The sequence below is a fragment of the Rattus rattus genome, chromosome 2 (assembly GCF_011064425.1).
Source record: "Rattus rattus isolate New Zealand chromosome 2, Rrattus_CSIRO_v1, whole genome shotgun sequence".
Taxonomy (NCBI): domain Eukaryota; kingdom Metazoa; phylum Chordata; class Mammalia; order Rodentia; family Muridae; genus Rattus; species Rattus rattus.
In genome coordinates this window covers 92,007,021-92,030,331 of record NC_046155.1, presented here as the reverse complement: position 1 = coordinate 92,030,331, position 23,311 = coordinate 92,007,021, and the positions used below count along the sequence as shown (strand labels likewise).

General features: G+C 50.0%; 1 protein-coding gene across 1 annotated transcript in view; it reads right to left on the bottom strand.

Annotated features, from left to right (window-relative positions):
* Positions 1-261: 261 nt before the first annotated feature.
* Positions 262-23,311, bottom strand: part of Trim66 (tripartite motif containing 66) — a 54,555-nt gene continuing 31,505 nt past the window's right edge. Inside the window, exons 9-20 of the mRNA XM_032892939.1 lie at positions 21,024-21,934; positions 18,316-18,477; positions 7,899-8,420; positions 7,562-7,754; positions 6,153-6,213; positions 5,586-5,760; positions 5,027-5,313; positions 4,515-4,641; positions 3,688-3,762; positions 3,260-3,412; positions 2,670-2,888; positions 262-1,783 (exon numbers count right to left, since the gene is read on the bottom strand). Of these exons, the coding sequence (XP_032748830.1) occupies positions 1,724-1,783; positions 2,670-2,888; positions 3,260-3,412; positions 3,688-3,762; positions 4,515-4,641; positions 5,027-5,313; positions 5,586-5,760; positions 6,153-6,213; positions 7,562-7,754; positions 7,899-8,420; positions 18,316-18,477; positions 21,024-21,934 (2,945 nt within the window). The 3' untranslated portion in view covers positions 262-1,723. The remainder of the gene's footprint in view (positions 1,784-2,669; positions 2,889-3,259; positions 3,413-3,687; positions 3,763-4,514; positions 4,642-5,026; positions 5,314-5,585; positions 5,761-6,152; positions 6,214-7,561; positions 7,755-7,898; positions 8,421-18,315; positions 18,478-21,023; positions 21,935-23,311) is intronic.

Sequence of the window (23,311 nt, the reverse complement as noted above, 5' to 3'; positions counted from 1 at the left end):
AACCTTTGTGAGCACAAGGAGCGAAGACTGCTTTCAAAGGTTACCTACCTAAGAGTAAACTGAAGACTCGGCTGCCTGGAACTAGACAGCAGGCAAACTAGAACTGGAACTAGAAAGCCCATCTGCTGCAGACAGCTTGGCAGCAGCACTGCTGAAGACAAGACAGTGGGCAGGGCTTGCTTCAAAGGGAAGAAGCTCCCTCAGCCTGGTGGAATAGGGATCGGGTGCTCTCACTGACTCACCCGCAAAAAAAGTTTTTGGTAAAAAGAAAACTGCTTCCCAGGAAAAGCCCTATGAATAATCACTTCCTTAAACTACACCTCTTCACAAAAACAAAGCCACAGCCCAAGAATCCCCTGAAGTCAGCCACGCTACGCCTCAGGACACTGAAATGTCAGGCCCATCAGCAGTACAATCTAGTAGGTCCTTCCTCAGCCAAGCCCTTGCTTGGGAAGAAGCCCGTCCCTGTATGTGTCTCAGAGGCTTCCTCTCAAACACCCTGCCATGCTACAGTGATCCGCCCACAATGTGCCTGTGGCTCTGTTGCCACCAGTTCAGTCCCATGGCTTCCAGAAAGCCTTTCTGCATTCTGTGAGGACTACAACCCCAATGTATCCTCAAGGTTACCTAAGGCTTCTCACCTCTCAATTTTCTCCTTCTCCACCCTCAGCCTACTAATGCCTAAGCAGACTCCTACCAGTCACTCCAGCCTTCTCCAAGCTCCAACAACAAAGGGTGACAGAGTTTTGGCTGCTTCTGAGCTGTGAGCAGCATGGCCACAGTTCTGATCTTTGGCTGAATAAAAAAGAGATCTAGGATCATAGGCCGGAGAGGCCTGACATGCTGCGCTGGCTGTGGGTCATTCTTGCCAGGGACCTCAGTCCCTGCAGCAGATACCTCATCACATCTGTCCCAAGTAGAACTCAAGATGCAGATGTCTGAATAGAGGGGATTGAGGAAGAGCCACTGACACACACACCAGTCACTTCTGGGAAGGCAGGACACAGAGGGACAGTCTCTGAAGCTGGCATCTTCTGGGGTGTGAGTGAAAACTGCCACCCAGCTCAGCCAAGAGTGTCAAACCACACACAGCATTTCACAGTGACCACCTACGTCCTACTCAGGAAAGCAGACATGAAAAGCAAGTACCCTGAAAACCGTTAGAACCCAAATAGGCACCGATTGAGACCTAGGGCCTCGAGAAGCCTCCATTATTCTGCCAGTGGCAGGTGCCTCTGTCCCCACAGGACGAGCAAAGGCAAACAGTGACAATCTTTGGCTGTGCTGGGACAGGGACCACAGGCCTGCCATATATCCAAACCTCACTTCCTTTCTTGTACCCGTGTCTAAGCCAGGAGTTCAGACACACACGGTGCTCCTGAGCCCTGGCTGCAGAGAGGTGAGCCAAGTGTGCTCTACTCAGCTGAGAGAGCTCATCAAGGAAGCCAGGTCCTCCTGAGCCTGAAGAGGCATAGAACCTGTGTGTCGGTTACTCTGGCAATGAGGACCATCTCCCCCTTCCCTGTTTTACTGAAATCGTCTTTATGGTGGGTGCACTATGGCTCCCAAATGAACACTGGAGATGCTAATGATGAAGGGAGCGTCGCGCTCAGCACGACTCATCTCACAGCCACGTTCTGGAGAGGATGAGCTGAAGGATGGGTAGGGATGGTCTCGGGGACAAGGACACCAGCCGCCAGCGTGCCCCACCTCCTTCCAGTTCTCACACCTGCGAGATGCTGTTGGTCAGACGGAACGACACTCTCTTTGTCTTCTCATTCTCCTGAGATAAAAGGTAAGTCGGAACACTCAGATCTGGATTTATTAAACTGCAGGAGACCAGGGTCAGGACTGGGCCCTCCAGAGCTAATGCCTTCTACCCTGGGAATGGCGACCACAGAGCTCACCGAGGGCCCTGTGTACTAAGTGTTGCAATAGTCAGGGGTTGATGACCAGCCCTCGGCACACAGGAGGCCAGCAGCACATTTCAGAGAAATTTAACAGAATGGCTGCATGGAGTAGCACACGCCTGTAATCCTAACACTTGGGAGGAAGAAGTAGGGGGACTGTCACAAGTTTAAGGCCAGCCTGACCTCTATAGCTAGTTCCAATCCAGTCTCGAGAAAGCTTCTTTCAAAAAAAAAAAAAAAAAGGAAGAAAGGTTGGAAAGAGAGATGGGAGGAAGTAGGGAGGGGAGGAAGGAAGAGGAAAAGGGAGGGAGGGACACAAGAATACACAGGTGAGACGAACCAGAAAGTCCTAAAAGTCTCTCTGTTGTGAGCAACCCCCATGCTCCCTTTTTTATATCAAGGACCTAAAAGGGTCCCTTCTGTTCTCCTCTAGCCAAGGTAGGCACTGATAGCAAGCAATTCTCTTTCTATGGGTATCACGATCGTAGAGTAGTCTAATGAGTATGGAGCTGGGTGTCAGAACACTTGTGTACCATAGATCTGTGAGCTTGCCAGAGGACCCTGGGCAGGAACATAGGCCCCTCAGGATTCCCGGCTTCACTGATAGCTGGAGTAATGGCTTCTACCACCCTACCTACCTCATATGCTAAATCGCTGAGAGTGAAGTTTCATCTTGTGCTCTCCATATGATTCCCAGGTGCCCCCTTGCCAACGTCATCACCCATCCACCTTACCCACTGGCTGGCAGAAGCTCTTTACCATATGCCGCCGTCGCCTCTTGGGCTGGATGCCTTCCTGCATGTAGGGAGGCCATGGGAAGCCCTGAGGAGTTGAACAGCCACTCTCGCCAGATACGTCCTCAGAGTCTGAATCCTCTTGCTGGGGCTGGGCAAAGCATTTGTCTGGGTAGATCTCCTTGAGCCAGCCCTCAAAGAACACTTCCAGACAGCGGCCAGCCTCTGCAACCTCCGAGTCAGGCTAAGGAGGAGAGACAGCAGTGTTCTAGCCTGCTTCTACCAGGCCATCTCCTCTTATGCCCTCCACCAGGAAGGACACAGGAAGTACAAGCCTGGCTGGCCTATGGAATATCATCCTGAGAGACCTGGAACTTGGCTCATTCTCCTAGGACTCAAGATAACCCATTTGGCAGCCATCTAGGTAGATACCCACAGTTGACCAGTTGTGAGCACCTCACCGACTCCCCCATCCAAGTCCATGCTTAGGGCCCACATTTGGGAGAGAGCTTTTAAACCACAGACAACTCCAGAGATCTGCTTCCAAATTCTCTTACCCACACCCTAAGCCCATCTAAGAGCCACTGTGAAATAGTGAAAACAAACCCAACATACATAATTGAACTTAGCACAGTTCCAGAACATCAGGCGCACGTCTGACACCACTTCCTCTGGAGTGGTGTAATGAGCTGGGTCCTTCTTTTGCAGTTTCCTCCGGATGATCGACAGGTCCATGGGCCTCTTGATAATCTGGTAATAATGCCTGGCCTTAGGGAAGGAGAGAAGGGGAGGAGAAGAAGAAGAGAAAATTAGTGTAGGAATACACAGAGAAGAAGAGGTGAGAGTGAGTTGGAGTGTAAGTGAAGGTACAGAAGAGATGAGAAACAAAGTGTAGGCAGAGAAAGAGGAAGACATGTCTCTGGCTAAGTCAGGTCTGATGCAGTAGCAGGGAGGGAGAGGAAGAAACAGGAATGCCCATGTCCCCTTGGTGTCCCCACCGCAGAAAGGAAAAAAGCAGGCAGAACCAGCAGGGGCCTCCTTACCAGGGGGCTGACAGGTTCGTGGAAGGGCAGGCTGAGGCTGTTGCAGCACAGGGACAGGACCAGCTTCTCACACTTCTGCAGAAACCACAAGGGGCAAGGGGCACATTGTCCTGGCTCCGCCTCAATGAAAACTAAGGGTGGTAACCTGAGTAACTGTCTGGCTCTGACCCCAAGGGTGCCAGCCACCCTAAGAAGGCAGTTTGAGCTCCCAGGCCAGTGGAAAACTATTTGGAAAGGAACAGTCATATAAATTCCCAGAGGCCAAGTCATCAGGCTTGGCTCATGACAGCACCTTAAAAGCACATACACGCATGCATGAACGCACGCATGCCAGAAGCTCTTGTGTTGAAGGCTTGGTCCCAGGGCAACAGTTAGGAGGCAGGGCCTTTGGAAGGTGACTTAATCAGGACTCTGGCCTTACATAAGGATCAGTCCACTTCTGGACTGATAGGAGCTGCCAAACTTTTAAGAGGTGGTGACGAGTAGGAGGAAGTGGGTACAGTTTGTCCCCGGAGCCCCTTCTCCCTTCCTGCCTTCTGACATACATGAGGTAAGCTCTGTCCTCCCACATGCTCCCCACTGTAATGTTCCTGCCCCTCCACAGCCTTGGGAACAATGAGACCGAGTGACCATGAAATGCAGCCCTGAGTCATAATAGGCCTGTTGTGCTGTAAGTTGACTTTCCTGGTTATTTTGTCACAATGATGGGAAGCTGACCAATAACACCCCCCTCCCAAAAAAGGCTTGCCATCCTCTCGGAGAAAAGACTTCTCTGTAGGTACAAGGGACTGCCTCACATAGAAGACATTTCCCCAAACCCTCCCTACCTTCTGGTCATACATGCTCAGGCCAGGAAGTGCCCGCACTCCAGGATGACTGTAGCGTGCGTTCTCACAGTCGTACTCCATCTCAGGCTGCGTCAGGCTGCGGCACAGGGTGCACACCCATTCTCCCCTGCACAGAAGGTGGAGCCATATTAGAACTCAGCATCCTTCCCTGACCCTCTGCCCAGAATAGGCATAGAGAAGTGGGGTGATGATGAAGTAAGAAACTGTGTCCCCAGACCTGCATCAATGACTGGATGCCTACTAGCCACAAGCTTGAAAGAAGTGAAATAAATGAAGATGGCATGAATTCAGAAAAGCACAGGAGATAGCAGGGAGCAGGGCCAAGCATGAGACAAATCTGTTGCAGAAGCACCACTGCACAGTCTACAGCCTCACAGATCTAGACTTGGTTCAGGCCCAAGTAAGCCCATCCTGGGAGTGCCGTGGGCCCGGTCAGAATCATGATATGACCCTGAAGTTAATGCTGCTAGCCAGGTGATGGCATGACTCACCCTGGGAAGCTGAGCAAGGCTGGCACGTGGCAGGAAAGGTGATACACTTTGGGGCAGCGGTCACAGCACAGCAGCTCCCCACCATTGATGCACACAGCACAGAAGTCCTCATTCTCTATGGGAGCTGGGGTGCACTTCTTGGCTCCCAGAGTTCGGGGAATGAGTCTGTGTTCGTCAGATGTGCTGTCCACCTCTAGCGGCCGCTGCCCAGTCAGAGATGTGACAGTGACCTTTCTTCCCCCGAGACCTGGGCCCTGGTTGGCGTCAGGCAGGCTGTTCTGGCTGACCTTGGGGAAGAAGTGAGTCTGAGCAGTTGGAGTACAGCATGGAAAAGTGGTTGGCAGGGCTGGGGATGGGAAGACGGACAGCAACGGAGCACTTGCTACAAGGACCTCTTACTCCAGGGCCACAAACCAGCCAAATCCCAGCTCAACCCTGCTGTATCTCACAGATCCCATGCAGCATAGGACAAGGCTAGCTACAGTCCCACTGGAGATCACAAAAAGCCCAGCAGCAGCAAAGAAGAGGAGCTCCTGGACCAAGCACACCCGGGTGGTACCTTAATGGACATGCTGGAAGACTCGGCGCCACACTCGATCACCAGGAGGAAGCTCCCATCCTGGCTATTTTTCTGGGGCTTCAACTTGAACACAGGCATCTCTCCTGATGGGGCAGCACAGATCTTGAGCCTCTCCAGTCGCACGTAGGGGATCTTGGGCTCACTGCCAATAGCGCTATAGTAAAAGAGACACCCTGGGTCTCAGCAGGAGCCACAGATAGCTCATTTATGATCCCACAACAGAATGCCATTCAAGGCTTCCTCGGTTAACCCTTTCCAGATCCACATTCTGCCCCTTGTGAAGCTCCACCCTGCCAATCCTGTCAGACACCGGAAAGATCTCCAACCATCTGTAGTCAAAAGAGGGCTCCGTGAAGAGCAAGTGCCTACCTAACGATGCCTGCCCACAACTGTCACAGGCGTCCAACCACAGCGACCCACTTGAGGGCAGGAGGTGACAATGGGTATAGACAAAACTCTGCTTCTAGTTCATGTACAGGATTACTTCCTGTGCCAACCTCTCAGGACAGGAAGCTGAGGGTGAGAAAGTTGGCCAAGAGCCATTACCTGCTGTTCGAATTCTCTTTTGTATCCAGCTCTAGGGCTCCTTGTTCAAAATTCTCATATTCTAAAAGAAAAAGACAAATGAAAGAGCCGTGACATGCATTTGTGGCAAGATTCTATCACTGAGACCCTCCACTCCTCTCTATCCTCCGAACTTTTGGTCACACACCTGCCACGCAATTGTTACCAACATGTGTTCATCCTGGTGGTGACAATGCTACCATGGGTCTCCTTCCTGAGAGAGAATGAAACCCATGATCCTTTTGGCAAAGAAGAGGGCAGATGATTCTCAGAGGCTGCTGACAGGCAACAGCCAAGAGCTTAGAAATCGCCTGTTTCCCATCACTAATGTTATCTCTTGTCATTCTCTGCAACCTCTGCTACTGCAGCTCCCCTGGAAGCCAGCGCACAGCAATCAACACGGATGAGTGGGGAACAGCAGTGGGGCACAAACAGGAGCTTCCGTTTATCAGCACTGTCCTACTCACTCTCCTTGGGCAAAGCTGGGTCTAAAATGTTCATTCAGTTGCACAGAAAATAGGGTTATTCCTCTATGTAATAAGGACCAACGACTTTTCAGTTGGTCTGTCAATACAAAGAGAAAAATAATCTAGTGGGTGGAATTGTTGTTCTTGTATGTATTGAGGGCCTACAAATAGACTGATCCATTTCAAAATAATAATATCATACAAGAAAAAGTCCTAAGTGGCCAGTAGTTCACTCTAACTTCTTGATTAGCCCTTATCAGATGAAACAAAACACTGAACCACTTTAAGAAAGGGAAATCGGTGGGCTGGCTAGACAGCTCATGGGTTTAGGTGCTTGTTATCGAGATTAAACCTGTGTTCAATCCCCAGGAACCACATGATGGAAGGAAAGAAACCAACTCCCTAAGAAGAAATCCAGGGGTCCAAAGTCCCTTCACTATGAGGCATTGCTCAAATCCACATGACTGATGAGTACTTGGAAAACTCTTGCTGCTGTTATAGAATGGGTAGCTGAGTGATTTCACTGTGCTCTTTTGTCCCCCAACCCTATGCAGTAGTTTAATGAGTCCTGTTTACTGAGGCAGATGGTAGATACCCATTTCACAAAGGACATCCATCAGATGTGCCCTTTCACTCAACATTTTGCCAAGGCTAGCTCTTCTGGAGTGATTCCTTCCACTGTGCCTGCATACAAAGCTGGGCTCCCCAGGATGTGTTCTGTAGGGAAGGTAGCGAGGGGGCCACACACAGACCAGTGCTGCCCAGGGTTAGGGACGCAGAAGCATGTGGTTACTTCTGAGGGACAGAAGCAAACTCAGACTTATAAGCATTCCCCAGACTGAGGCCGACCGCGCACCACGCCTGGAGGTGCTGAGTGAGCTGCTCGGGGCTGTGGCCGATGGCAATGACTCGCTCAAGCCTCACCTTTCGGGTTCCGGGACTGCTGCGGGGCAGCAGCTGTGCTGATCACAGGAGCCAAGAGAGGTTTCTTCACAGACAGGTTAATTGGTTCCTCCAGTTCTGAGGGAATAGCCAAATCCTTGGGACCATCCAGACTGGGGGCTGTGGGACCTTGTCCTACTGAGTCTGTGAAACGGGTACCATCCTCACTTTCCAGCTGTCAAAGGTGAAAAGTCAACAATCAAACCTGACACTGTGGCCGTCAGTAGAACTGCTAAGTCAAGGCTAAGATAAGAGGCTGCCAGTGGCCACCCTTTTGCATCATCATAAACAAAAGTGAGTGCACTTTCCTAAGACCTACCTTACACAAGGCATTCCCCAGGGAGGACTCAGCCCCATCCCTGGGTCCCAGGCTCTCTGCAGCTGGGCCAGACCCAGGACTGGATACAGATCTGGGCTCCACATGCAGGTCAGAAACTGGAGGCATGCCCTGCAGAGGACAAGTGGCCAGACTTGGCACAGCCTGGGTGTGCCCAGACACTAGGCTGGGCCCAGCTTGTGAGTGGGTGCTCGCCAGGCTTGTGATGGCCTGGGAGGAATCACCCCTCGGGTTGGGCGTGGACTGGAAGGTGCCACGCACAAGGTTTGGCACAGGCTGCAGGTGGCTGGCCGTCAGGCTTGGCATGGCATGGTTTGAAACACTCATCAGGCTGGACACAGTTTGTGAGGGGCCACTCAGTAAGCTCGGAATTGTGTGGGTGGGAGCAGCCGTCAGGCTGCTCACCCTGTGGATCTGTGGCTCGATGGTCCTCGCCAGCCTCGTAGATGACAGTTCCATCTCCACAGTGTTGGAGAAGCCCATGATGCTCACTGAGGTGGCGTGCTGCAGAAAGGGGCATAGGTAGAGTTGAACTGTCAACTGGGAATGTAAGAAGTGGGGGGGACCCATCCCTCAAGAGCTCTGAACTTCCATTTGCCTGCGTTTAGGGGCTGCTCCTGGGAGCTAAGGCAGCACGTGAAGGGCTGTCCCAGTTCCCACCACCAAGGAGTAGAGGGAGGCACAAACTAAGGGGTGTGTGAGTGTGAGTGTGAGTGTGTGTGTGTGTGAGTGTGAGTGTGTGTGAGTGTGAGTGTGTGTGTGTGAGTGTGAGTGTGTGTGTGTGTGTGTGTGTGTGTGTGTGTGTGTGTGTGTGTGTGTGTGTGTGTGTGTGTGTGTGTGTGTGTGTGTGTGTGTGAGTGTGTGTGTGTGTGTGTGTGTGTGTGAGTGTGAGTGTGTGTGAGTGTGTGTGAGTGTGTGTGTGTGTGTGTGTGTGTGTGTGTTTAAAAGCAACAGAGACAGAAGAAAAGGAGAGACCCTACCATCTGACCATCTGACCATCTGACCATCTGACCATCTGACCATCTGACCATCTGACCATCTGACCATCTGACCATCTGACCTGGACTACATGTCCCATGGCCTGTATCTCCCAAGTCTAGTCCTGTACTTAAGCAAAGGTGTCTTGGGACTTTCTAATTTCACATTTCTAGTCTTGACGCACACGATCTGTGGCTCCTTTTCCTTCCCTTTAAGGAATCTCATGGATCAAGCTGTAATTTGCTTCAGAACTGCTCCTTGGAAAGCAAGCCCAAAGTTCCAAAGAATCTCATTCTGTCCAGGGGAACCCAGGTCAACTCCAGAACTTGCAGCAAGCTTCAGCTTGTACTAGCATTGGATGACGGATTTCATCAAGGTAGCAGAAGGTCTTTTCTAGCCCTGGTATACCTGCCAGTGTCGCTCCAAACCACAGAAAAGGAACTTCAGAGTGACTCCTAACATGGCCCGAGGTGTGGGGCCATCAAATGGGCTCAGACTGTTCCAATCAGAAATCTAACTACCCAGAAGCCTAAGAGGTGACTTAAAACATTAATGAAAGGGAGAAGGCGGGGGTGATTTCAGTAGCTGATTGTATATGGGTTTTCAGATTTGAAGAAACAGATTTGACGGAGGTGAGAAAGCAGGAGACCAGTTTTAAATGTAACTTTCATGAATTCAGGACTTTAACAAGTCTGTGCTTGAAGAAAAAAAAAAAAAAGATTGAATCTACAGCAGTTTGTCTGCTTTTGAAAAATCAAAGAGGAAGCACCAGAGTGTGCAGCTCTAGACTCTCAAGATCAATGTCCCAAACCTGTCTTTCTTCCCCACGTGTGAAGTGCTCAAATTTCCCGAGGGCAGTAAACACTTCAATACGTTCTCAGGTTTCAATATAAAGATAATAAAGCTTTTCCCTAGTAAAGAAAGAAGATCTTCCTTCCCATGAGTGCCATGCCTGGTGGCCCAGCTCTGAAAGTCAGATGTGAGGAGGGAACATAGGGGCACCCCTTCCTGCCCCCAAGCTAACACTAGGCCCTGTAATTCAGATCTACCCATTACTTCCCTCTCTTCTGCAGTGCCAACCCCTAACCTACTTTCCTGTCTCCTAGACAACAGGAGTGGCCTCCTCAGAGCAGACACACTTGGAAACACACATCAGGCCACACCACTTTTCATTAAACCCTGCAGCGTGCTCAGTCCCTCAGGATGAATACAAACATGCCCAAGAGACTCCCAAGACCCAGGTGACCTGTGCCGCATCCTTAACAGCCCCGAATCAAACAACGCACCCGGTGCCACTCCGTGACCCAGGCCTTCAGACACAGTCTTTAAGCTCCTGAAACAAATCAGAGGACCCTGGCAGCCCTCGCCCCCTTCCAGAGAGCCTGCTTTCTCTGCACAGAACATCTCTCTTGCTTTAGCTCCCTGTCCTCTTGCCAAATAGAGCTCTGCACCACTGCCAGGGTGTGGTGGTGGTGGTGGTTGTTGTTGTTGTTGTTGTTGTAAGGTTCTTTCATCCTCAAGTGTAGACCATATCCCCACTCCATGATGCTCCCATAATACTGGTCCTTTCAGCCTCCCGGTCCTTTTGTGATGTATTGACCAGTTGCTGTCCCCTGTGAAACTAAACGCCCTCAAAGCATAGACTTTGGTGTACCTTGTTTACCCACTTTATTCCTAGACCCTAAAGCAGTGTCCCAGTGAATATGTGGCATGATGAGCTAATCGAAATTTCAAAACAGTATTGAGGGACTACTATTGAGTCTAGAAATGCTGAGCCGGGTAAACACCAGCTTTGTTCTGCTCACAACTGACTCTGCACGTCTTCCCCAGAATCGGGTTGGCCTGGAGAGCTGAAGTCTAGTGATTCGTTTATTATTTATTTTTATTATTATTACATGTAAGGTAAGTGGCTGGGGTTTACATGCACTGTCTCAGTTAAGCCCATATCCTATACATAAAATAAATAACTTCACACATACACACATACATGCATGCACATATGCACATACATGGCATTTCTGGGACCTATCTAAACCATGTTAAGTACTTTTGATACTTTTCTGTCTCTGTGGAACATAGTGCCACCTACCACTAAACTAAAATGTACTTATTTCATATGCAAGAAGTGGAGAATCAAGAGCTTCGTGATATTCTGCTGTCAGGGCCACAAGTGAGTGGAGCTAGAGCAGGACCACAGACACGAGTAGAGCCAGGGAGGAGAGCAGGGCTTCTAAGAGCACCCCGGGTTGGAGAAGGGCTTGGGAATATGGCCTCACAATGACCAGGGCTTCACTCACAGAAAGAGCTTCTGCCAGGAAGCAAGGTACACTTTGCAGTACCCAGTGTGGTTCAGAGGCCAAGCAAGAAAGAACCAAAGTGGATTCCTGCCATAAGGCCTCACAAGAGCATGGCTTCCTACTAACCAATCTGAACTGCTAACAGGAAACGGACACCTCACCTTCACCACACATAAAATCTTCAGGCCTCATAAAGTATGTATTTTGAAGTTTGCAAGTGAAAGTCAACTATTTTCTAGTTCAGAAAGGAAGAGTCAAAATACCAAGAAACATTTGTGCTGTTGCTGAACTCAGGTCTTTAGAGGACGAGGGGCGACCACCCTGAGACTAAGAACCCATTCTTAATGCCCTAAGTTAGCATCAGCTCACCTGCTCCTCACTTCCTCCTCCTCCACACCCGTGTGTCAGGGACTCTTGCCCTCCACATCTCACTAATCCGTCTGTTTGTTGAGACAGGGTCTTGCTATGTGGCTGAGGAAGACCTTGAACTTCTGATCTTCCTGCCTCCACCTTTCAAGTGCTCCCCTACTACACGCAGTTCTACGAGGCACTAAAGATGGAACTCAGGGTGCTGTGCACGCTAAGCAAGCACCTGGGCTCCATGCCAGGCCTAGCTCCTCCGTTTTGTCTGCCTGTGTGAACACTCCTGTCCTTTCATCTGTCCTGACTGCCTGAGATCTCCCTGTCTGTCTTTTCTTGCAACCACCCATGCAGCTCTTTACACAGCCCTTGACCTGTCTAGTGGTTTTCCTGTAACCTGCTGCCCGCCCTCTCCCACTTCACCACCTACGTCTCCCTCTGGAGTTCAATGTATTGACAATACTGTTCTAGTGTTTGCCACATGGTATTCTCAAAATTCAGAGAAAGCTTTGTTCTTTCACTGTAACAAGAAGGAAAATTGAGACACAGTGATTACCCAGATTTCCCAAGTCCATCTAGGCTCAAGAATAGGAATCTTGGTCTAGCCTGGGAAGTCTGCTGGATGATCTTAATTTTTTGCCATTGGCTAGAAATTCAGTATCCTAGTGAGAAGCAATTGTGAAATAATAAACAGACACATAGCATACATGTCCTGAGTTTATTATGTCTCTGGTTCTTCCAGCAAGATAACATTTCTGCAGATAAAGCAGTACACGGCATAATGTTCCTCATCGACTCATCCCCCATTATCTGAAACATACTTTTTTTAACAACAAAATAGATTAGTTTAAGAACATTATTTTTGCTGGGCAGTGGTGGCCCATGCCTTTAATCCCAGCACTCAGGAGGTAGAGACAGGCCGATCTCTGAGTTTGAGGCCAGCCTGCCCTACAGAGTGAGTTTCAAGACAGTCAGGGCTACACAGAGAAACCCTGTCTAGAAAACAGAACAAAACAAAACAGCCATTCTTTTGGGTGGGATGACTTCTAAAACTTTAACTATGACAGTCTCACTAAGCAGAGCAAATGGAACCAAACACACAAATGAACGGCTGAAAATGCGGCGGAGTCCAGTGATGGTTTCAGGGTCTCTTCAGAGTGGAAGCTTAACGTGTCCTTTCAGCAACCTCATATGGTGGCCTTTCTTCAGGTGAAGTTGTCGTCTTCTTTCTTGGGGACTTGCATCATATAAATCCTAACTCCCTACTTCTAATCTCCTTGTTGCTTGAATGTAGAGAATGAGCCGCTTCTTAGGCCGATCATGGCCGTGAACTCCTTTAGTCCCCGCACTCAGGAGGCAGAGGCCGGAGAATCCCTGATTCCTGAGTGTGAGCCGGTGTGGCCTGCAGAGAGTTCCAGGACAGCAGGACTACACAGAGAGACCCTGTCTCCAAGCCGCACACCGAGGGAGAGGGAGAGGGAGGGAGAGGGAGAGAGACACAGAGAGACACAGAGAGACACAGAGAGACAGAGAGAGAGGTTCTGACTTCAGGTTGTTTGGTTAATATCACCAAAGGGCTCTGGACTGATTACCGTAGGAAAGGGCAATGACGCGGGAGCTGTGTCTAGACACACACTGAACGCTCTCCCTCTGGCTGGGGTTACAGATAAGGAGAGGTAATTTACCATACAGAGGTAAACTGATTTATGAATATAAGTGCTCAAAATATCTGAGTGCTTTAACAGCTTCAGATAGGCAGGCTGGTTTTTTAACAGTAGGCGATCACAGAACAGCCCAACAAGGCAGGTGAGGAAGCAACTAACCTAGTCTAGTAGCTGGTGTCACATATCCCTTTCACATGTCGACCTTTAATAATAGTATTGTTCTCACTGGCAGTGAGCGCTCACGCATCTCAAGAGTCCCCTGTTAATTAAAGCTACTCTGATGGGCACTCCCTCTGACCAGAGTCAAATGGGTCAAAGGAGATAAAAGACTTGAAAAAGCACCCAGGGCCTTGATCATCTGTGGAAAGCAAAGAAGCAGAGAGGGTTCTAGAGACTGAGGTGGGAGGAAGAGGAAAGGCGTAAGTGGAGTTCAGTACGTCTGCAATGAAAGCCAGCAGAGTGAAACTCACTAAAACCTTAGAGGCTTGGGCGAGTCTGCTCAGGATACTGGGGGAGCCCCTCAAGCCTGTGAATAAGTAAGCGCCTGTTTCCTTGTGGACCAGGTGATGTGGGCAAGAGTCTTAGGCTTGGTCCAGAAGGACGTTATGAGAACTAGAGAGAGAGCTTCTGAAAGGGATACATTCATGGGCAAGCGAGAAGTGTTTGGGTTGGCTCCTAAAGGAGAGAGCAGATTGTAGCATAGTTCTGCAGGTGCTGACCAGGACCTGGGACACTGACTACTTTCAGGACCACTTTACATGACTGTGGATCACTGCTGAGGTTGACTATCCAGGATCTGGTCCACAACAGTGGATTCAGGGATGTGAAGACAAGATGTACTTTCTCATATATGCCAGGCCGACAGAAGTGAGTCATTTCTCATCTCTGGGCTAGAATGTCCTCTTCCACAGGCTGATGTAAATCTCATGGAGCTGTTATAAGAGTTAACAGTTAGGTGTCTGGGGCTGGAGAGGCAGCGTCAGCTGGAGAGGTGTCAGCAGTTAAGAGCACTGTCTGCTCTTCCAGAGGTCCTGAGTTCAGTTCCCAGCAACCACATGGGGGCTCACACAACCATCTATAATGGAATCCTATGCCTTCTTTTGGTGTGTCTGAAGACAGCGACAGTGTACTCATATACATAAAATAAGTAAATCTTTAAAAAAGAGAGTTCGGGTGTCTGCATGCTTTGATAATGGCATAGCTGCTTTCCACCTCAGCCATTGTCCTTCGTTCATTTGCATATCTCAATAACCTGGTCACAGGAAATACAACCCAGACTCCACTTTAACCATGAGCAGCACCCCAGTGACCTTCAAGTCCTTTACAGAGGAACTGGGGCTGCACTCTACTCAGCAGAGAGCTCACTTGCAGGCGATGAGGGACTGGGCTGGGCTCTGTGTTGCCTATGGCCCCCTGCGAGTGCTCCAAAGATAAGTTCATTGGTTTTCTTCACAGAATCATTAGTTCAGAAGTATGAAAAGAAGCCATCAAAAATGTCTTCCACATTCACCGGGATTGTAAGGAGCTTGAGTTGTAGAGTTGAGACCATGGCACTTTCCAGAGTAGCTGAACTAAGATTAGGAAGCTTAGGCAACAGCCAGTGCCTGGGAATCAAAGTCAAAACATCCTGCTGGGTGCCTGGAAGGTAGTGGGACAGGATGAGAGTGCAGGGTTTCTCCTTCTAGAAGACTTGTTCTAAGCTTCCATATCTCATCTTCAGCTGCAACGTCTTCACTGTGAGGTCATTTAGCATCAGCACGGGCGCTGCTCTAATCAAAGTCCTAGTGGCAATAGAGCTGGCATGGAATGCACACCGGAAGGCCTGCAGCCAGATTCCTCTGGCCTAGGGCCTTCCAAGTGGCATTTCGCTTCCCTGGAACCCATAGGGCAGCACAAGCTGAGGAGTGGCTGCAGACCCAAACATTTTTACCAAAGGCGACAAAGGCCAAAGGAAGCCAGGTCTTAAGGACTCTCCAGCAAAGCCCCAGGCAACTTCAAAGACAAAATCCAGTAGGTGAGAGGCCAAAATGGAGTCCTCTTTCTCCCACTGCAGTGCACAGAGAAGCCAATGAACCCAATCTCTGAGAACGTCTTGAGTCAGGAGCCTGTGTTCTGATTCTAACATTGCCCATAGACACTGTGTAACTGTTAGATGGGTCACTTAATCTCTGTGTGTCTCAGTTTCCACATCTTTCAAAGGGAAATAAGAAAGTGGCTTCCTCATAGTATTGCTAGGATAAACAAAGACACAAAGTGGAATTGTCATTTTAAAAAATCCTGTGGAAAACTGTTTTTAAGTTCACATAAATTATCATTCAATAGTGAGGTGCTCAAAATATTTGGTATCTTCGAGTTTCATATCTTTTATTCACTCAACCCCAGTTTAAAAGCAATAAATCCCAGGCTTGGCAGTGGTGGCGCACACCTTTAATCCCAGTGCTCAGGAGACAGAGACAGATGGATCAATGAGTTCGAGGTCAGCCTAGTCTACAGAGTGAGTTCTAGGACAGCATAGGCTACACAGAGAAACCCTGTCTTGAAACAACAACAAAACACATACACACATACATACACACACACATGCACACGCATGCACGCACACAGAGAGTGCAACAATCCCTTCAAATTAGAGCACTTTTCCTTATGGTGGTCTCTTTGCCATCCCAAAGCTTCCTCTGGACCACAATAACAGCCCTTTACTGGGGACCTCAGACACGAAGCATTATAAAAACACCTTTGACAGTACCACCCCACCTGCCTGCCCCTTACCTTAATCATAACATGGGCCCAGGCCAGTCATGAGACTGAGAACAGTCCAGAACAAGAAGTTAGAGAGCTGACTAACTCCATTGCCAAGCTGCAGCCTCCCAGGATGAACATTTCCCTTTGTTACTCAAAGAGCCCTAGAGTCGCTCATACAGGTTACAGTCTCTGTGCTTGAATGTGGTCCCCTCCTTCCCTCCACACTATATGTAAGAACACAGCTGTGCACCCCACCCCAACCCCTGCCCCCATCCCAAACAAGAGCAGTGTTTTTCCTGCGTGGTTTTCCCACCACTTAAGCACCAGCAAGTCCTTGGCTTCCTGATGAATTCTGGGAACTGATAATGGCTGCTTTGGCTCATCTTCTAATGTGTTTGCCAAGGGAGAGCATTGGCAATTCAAAACGACATCCCTCCTTCCTGTCAGGATCTTCTTTCTCACATGTTCCCATTCCCTGGACCAAGACAGACTGGGGTTTTGAGCCAAAGGACTTTGCCTCACTTCCTGTCATTGATCAGACACTGGGTTCAAAGCTCTTGATATCTGATGGTCCTTGAAGTCTTGGCTTCCTCTTCCTTCCCACAGCCTCTATCTTTATTTAACTTCCTCAGTACTGTTCTTTTGTACCACTGACCTCTGGTTGAAGTGACCTCTCAAATATCCCTCTTACCTGAAAATCCTTCAGTCAATCCCCCAACCCCAACACTGAATTCCAAATCCAAGCATAAAAGGCAAGGCCTTCCAGCCACTCCCCTTCCCAAGTGCATTTCCTGTTCCTGCCAAGCCCATTCATCTAAAACCCCTGTGAGAGCCCCGGCTTTCTCTCAGCTTTGACCTACCAAGGCTGCCATTTCTTTCCACTGTAACCTTTCTCCCTACTAGCCCAACTCCTTCACATCCAGGAGGTGTCCTGTGAGCAGCCTCCTCTCTCCAAGGTAAGTGCTCCAGGCAGGTGCACCTCAATGACTGCTGTGGCCCACCATCACAATTTACTGTTGGTGACGGTTTATCTGTCACCAGACAGCAACTCCACCGTGAGATGGACCACCTTGCACACCAGTATGTGCTGAGCACCTACAACATTTGAAATTCTAGTACGCACGTGTGCACTTGTGTGAATGTGTGTAAAATTCGTTAATATCGGATGAATAAACAAATAGGTGGATTAGATGGCTACTAAGACCTACACAAGGCCTATTTGCAGCACATGTAGACCAAACCATTTTCAACATAGTAGGTAAAACAGGACAGCCACAGACAAAAGGCCACTAGTGTCAGGTCTTTGAGAGTCACTTGAAGCTTCTAGTCAACATTCATTTCTACCTTTGCCTCCTTTTCTAAAGCACTTCTTGAGCACGGTGAGGCCGACTGATCTAAAGCACAGTACTCCTAAGAAGATGGGGGGGTGCATGGGGTAACTAGCAGAAGCAAGCTGCAAACCAGAGGGAAACTAGGGGACGGATGGGCAAGCTGGGAGTTGTACAGACTGGCCAACAGGGCTTTAGAGCCAGGACTTGAGGGAGGACCAGGAAGACTGGGGGCACCGGCCTCAGGAAGGCAATAAAAGAAACAGGGCCCTGGGACACAGGTAAGACAGAGAGCATGACACAGTGCTAACAACAGTCCACCTAGGAGGAGGACAGAGCATGACACAGTGCTAACCACAGTCCACCTAGGAGGAGGACAGAGAGGAAAGAAGGCAGAGAGAGCTCAGGAATTGTCAGGAGCTGGGCACTGCCAGGGCCAGTGAATGCTTGCAAACGAGAGGACGACTAGACAAGAGGCCTCTGATAACTCATCTTCAGGTGGACTCCACGTCTGTTCTGCAGGTGCTCAGCTGCCTCTGTAAGGACATCTATGCCGACCATGCACCTAACCAATTCCACGGGTTCTAGCCTAAGGCCAATAACTTTGGGTAGTGGAGTCACATAAAATATCTTCCCTCATTTACATTGCAGAAAGGATAAAGGCTGCACCTTGGGTTCTTAAGAAGCTTAGCTCTCCTGGCAACCACAGGCCATAGGGCTTCAGTTTCCTTAGTTACTCGGTGGTGAGGCCCACCTCAGACAGCCATTAGGAAGGCAAAGTTGGGTGGTAAAGTGCCACACTCCGTTCTGAGCATAGAATAAATTGACTCTTTCCCCTTCCACTCTAAGTGAAGCCCAGCAAGCCCATGTGGGAGTGCAAGTGGGGGTGGGGAAAGACCTTCATTGCTGACTTAGGGGCAAAGGTAGCTTCCCCGGCTGGAACAGGGACACACCTCCCCGAATCCCATCACCCTTCTCTAGTTGCCTGGTGTCAGGGCTGACAGCAAATCCCACGTCAGGCTGTTAGTACCTTTCTCACCACACTCGGAGAAGAATGCTGGGAGCTGCCGTCCACTGGAGGGGCACTGTGAGGAGTTTCTTCCCCAGATGTCTGGGACAAGGAAGCAGCAGTATTCTTGTCAACAGGTAGAGCTGGCTTTGGGCCCTCAGATGCTGGTGGTTCCTCTGTAACCTAGAAAAGAAATAACAACCCTGGATGGATTTCCCCAAAGAGAATACTAAGGGACTAATGGGCCCTACCCTTTGTAGCTGTTTTATACACATTGAATGGCTTAAATTTTCTCAAGAAGAAAAATAGTCTGGGTTGGAGAAATGACACAGTCAGTAAAGTGCCTGGAATACCAGCAGAAGACCTGCGTTCAGATCCCAGAACCTACATAAAACTTGGGAATGAACTCCAGAGCTAACATAGAGAGCAGAGAAAGGCTCATAGGCCAGTCAGCCTAGCCACCCTGTGGTGGTGCATGCCTTTGATTTCAGGAGGCAGAGACAAGCAGAGTTCTGTGAGTTTGAGGCCAGCCTGATCTACCGAGTAAGTTCCAGGGCTACACAAAGAAATCCTCTCTGAGAGATGAGGAGAGGAGAGAGACCCTATCTCAAAAACTAAAGCAGAAGGCTGGAGAGATGGCTCAGTGGTTAAGAGCACTGACTGCAATTCCAGAGGTCCTGAGTTCAATTCCCAGCAACCACATGGTGGCTCACAACCATCTGTAATGGGGTCTGATGCCCTCTTCTGGTGTCTGAAGACAGCGACAGTGCACTCACATACATGAAATAAACAAATCTTTTAAAAGAAACTAAAGCAGAGTTCTGGCCTATATAAACACATGCAGACAAATGCATATGCACACTCATACACACACACACACACACACAGACAAATGCATGTACACACACACACACACACACACACACACACACACCACGCGCGTGCGCGAGTTTTGAGCTAACTTCGTTAATCACTTTAACAACCATCACACATGCTTCTGGGTTGGCTGGCTGGCTAGTTGGTTAGCTGGTTGGTTAGTGTGGTTTGGATCTGGGTTTATTTCACTGTCAGTTGTTACAGTGCTAGGATTCAGGCCCAGAGTCTGTGCCTGATAGCAAGCACTCCACAACGTACCACCGAGAAAGCATCAAGTCTGTCACAGTCTGTACTTCTGTCAGCCTGTGGCCCTCTCTGACTCCTGCACTCTGCTCTGCCACAACAGAGATTATTTTACTTCTTCAGAGGAACCAGGCCTCAGGAGTTGACAGCGGAGACATTATCTAGGAAGCATGAATGTGAAGCTTTATGTTTTACGATGAAACAAAAGTCTCCAGAGCCTCTCTGAAGATGAGTAATCATGGAGTTAAAGGGGATAGCACCGTGGGAAATGTGGCCAGGGGTGGGGAAACAGGCTGGCCAGGAGGTCTAGAGAAAAGTCAGTAACTAAGAATTAAGACGTGGAACGGCAAAGATCCCAAAGCAGTAAACAAACTCAGTCATCTTCAGTGAGAAAGCAGGGTCAGCATTCGATACTCCAGCATTCCCTAGGGAGAGATCCAGCCTCTTCTGTGGCATTAAAGACAAATCTGCAGACCCAGACCCCAGGCTTAGCGCCTCTTCTCAACACTGTATGGTCTCTAGGCAAACTGCTGGCCCTTACCAACCCCACTCCACATCTACAAGCTACGGGTGGCACCACCTACAGTACACAGCTGTTGACGTGATATTCTGCATGTGTACAAAAAGAGCATATCTAGCTTTGCAGATATGAAATAAAGTTTAAACTATCCTTGGGATGTTGTAAAAGTGCCACCCACTGATGTCTGATGCCACCCTCGTTCCACTCCTTGAGCTCTCCCACTTTCCCCACTAAGCTTGCCTAAGTTCCCAGCAAGGGAGTTTTAAACACTGCACAGGCACAGCAGAGATCGCTGCCCTTTATCCTGACTCTGGCAGGGGTTCAGCACCACTCTGACAGTACCATCTGTTGGGCTTGAGTCACACTGGTGCTTACCATGGTGCTTATACCTGAGACTCTGAGCTCAGGTCCCCAGAACCCGCATAAAAAGAAGTCAAGAAAGGTCAGTGGGAGCTGATAATCCCAGTGCTGGGAATATGGAGACAAATGGGTCCCTGGGGCTTGCTAGCCAACCAGTTGAGCCAAATTGGCAAGACCCAGGTTCTATAAGACTGTTATGGTGATGGTGGTGGTGGTGGTGGTGGTGGTGGTGGTGGTGGTGGTGGTGGTGGTGGTGGTGGTGGTGGTGGTGGTGGTAGGCAAAAAGCAATGAGGGAAGATGCCCGATGCTAAGCCCCTACCTTCTACATAAACCAACTCCTTCTGCTCTCTTTCCCCCCTCACCTTTTCCCCCTCCCCCTTCTCCTCCCAACTCACCCTCTCTCCCCTCTCCCCTCCCCACTTTTCTCGTTTCTCCTCCCCCCACTCTTTCCCTCTCTTTCTCTCCTCGCCCCTCGCAAGTATCTTTTTGTTTTCAAAGGTACTATCTATGGACGAAATCCCCAATGTCATCCCTGGGGATAGGGCTAAGCCAAGCCACTGTAAAGAACACTGCGCCCAGACCTCTATACAGACCGTGCACCACTATGTCTGCCACAGCTTTGCTGAGCAGAGAGAGTCGGGGTAGCTTTCAAATGTGAGGGCTGAACTGAAGACCACTCTTTGATGGAGGAACCTGGATGCCAGGGGAAGTCCTGGGATGACAGCTCACCTGCAGGGTGTCCTCCTGGCTCTGGGACTGCACGGGTGCCGGCTGCCTCACGATGTAGTTGATCTGCCCCACGATGGTCTGCTGCAGGTGCTGAGGAGACTTGGTCTGACTCAGCTGCAGGCTAGGCTGCTGGGCCTGCAGGAGAAGTTCCAAGTCCTTCTGCATCTCCTCTAGCTCAAACTTGTGGTGCATAATGTCCACATTCTGGGAACAGGCAGGCCCAGGAGGGCTCTCGTGCTGACTGGAAGCCAGGTGCTGGGACGGAGGCAAGGGTGGAGGTGCATGCTGGGGGGCGGGCGGAGGTGGGGGTGGTGGGGGTGGTGGCTGCTGCTGCGGCTGCTGCTGAAAGTGGCTGAGCTTCAGCTTCTGATGGTGGCCCAGCTGAACTTGGATGGAGGGTGTCTGTATGGTGGGCTGGGCATGAGCCCCTGGCTGCACATCTTGTGGAGGAACGATGCACACGGGCTGGGAAACCAGCTGCTGTCCTGGCCTTTGGGATGTACTCTCCTGTTCTGCAGGAGGTTGTGGCTCCAACCAGGGCTGCAGCAGTTTGGGTGGGTGAGGACTGCAGGCTGGCTCTTTCTCCCTGGGCAGCAGTGTGGGACACTGCAGTGACCCCAGCTGGTGCGGCACCATCTCAGAAGGCTGCCGGAAACTGTGAACGGGGTGGATGCTGGGTGGGGGGACCTGGCCTTTGAGGGAAGGCGAGACTGGGGAGCAGTGGGAGCAGCAGACAGATGAGGAGCACAGGGCTGGAGACTGGAACTTGTGTGAGGGATGGCTGAGCGCCTCCTGCTGAGCCATGGGGGCCTGGTGGCTCTGATAAAAGGATGACTGCCCCTGTAAATTCCCATAAGCGGCAGACGCAGCATCTGCCCGAGTCAGCTGTCCACCCTCAGAGGTTATGCAGCCTGGAGGTCGAGAATAGAGAGATTCCCGAAGGTAAGACACGACTGCTCCCTTTTGTTCTTTTCTATTCCCCCTGATCTCCCAGACTCGGTCAACAATGCTGCGAGGGACACTTTCGGGAGCCTGCTTTAGGGGGCCACGGGTATTTGAGGAACTGGGTCACCCTTTACTAAATGATCAACCTTTCAACCCCATTGGGAAATCCACTTGCTCTTTAGTCTAACAGTCCAATGGAGACGCGCTAAAGGAATCCACATAGGGTTGGGGAAGAAGAATATTGGAAAATAGTAAAGGGTACACAGAGAGCCTCTAGGCACACATCTGGGAAACTGTTGCACAACGTAATACAAGACCCATGCCAGGTTGGTGGCAGACACCAGCACTGCCCTTGGGGTTGCTGAGAAAAAGACCAAGGAGCTGTCTGATTTACCTTTGGTCCTTTAGTGCTCAGCACCAGACATCGCCTAGGGCAAATGCGGAATTAAATCAAATGGGAGAGGGCAGCAAGAACCTAAATCTGGGGCTAGAAACCTAGCTCATCTGGTGGCCCAACCTGTGCAAAGACCTGGGTTCGGGTCACAGAGCCATAAACTGGATATGGTGGTGCACACTGTAACCCTGGCGCTCAAGAGGGGAGGTAGAGCCAAGAGAGCTACAAGTTCAATGCCACCCTCAGTCAGCCTAAGCTACATGCGACCTGTCCAGACAAACAAGCAAACAAAAACAAATCTAGTATCGTTGATTTGCCAAAAATCACGATAAGATCAACAGCCTCAAATCAAAGTGGCAGTTGGTAGCTGGTTTAAGAAGCCATTAGGCTGTCAACAAGCACATCTTCATATTGTCTACACTAGGCCTAGAGACAGAAATTGCAACAGAGAAGAAAAGTGCACACAGCCATCAATCTTCTGTTTGTACTTCAACCCCGAAAGGAGGAGTGTGTAGCTTGTACCACACACACATGCCCCATGTCAGCAAAGAGACATGTTCACCTGAACTGCCAAACAGCATTCAGGAGAAGGAACATCACTGTCTTGTCACCCCACCCACCCACCCCTACCCCACAATAAAACCACCAAGATGAAAGGAGCGACATTCACCCAGAACAAGAAGCTAAGATCTCAGGTGGTGTTGCAGAGTCCCATGGTGCCATTATTTACCTACCTGCCCCATGCCCCACCCCACCCTACCCCCAACTCCTCCCCCACCCCCTCACATATACACACCACACACACACACACACACACACACACACACACACACACACACACACACACCCCTACCCCACCCCACCCCCACACACTTCTACTGAAGAAAAGGCTTGACTGGCTTGGTGATCAATGGCAGTCACACAGCACTTTCTTAGGCGTGTGCTGACC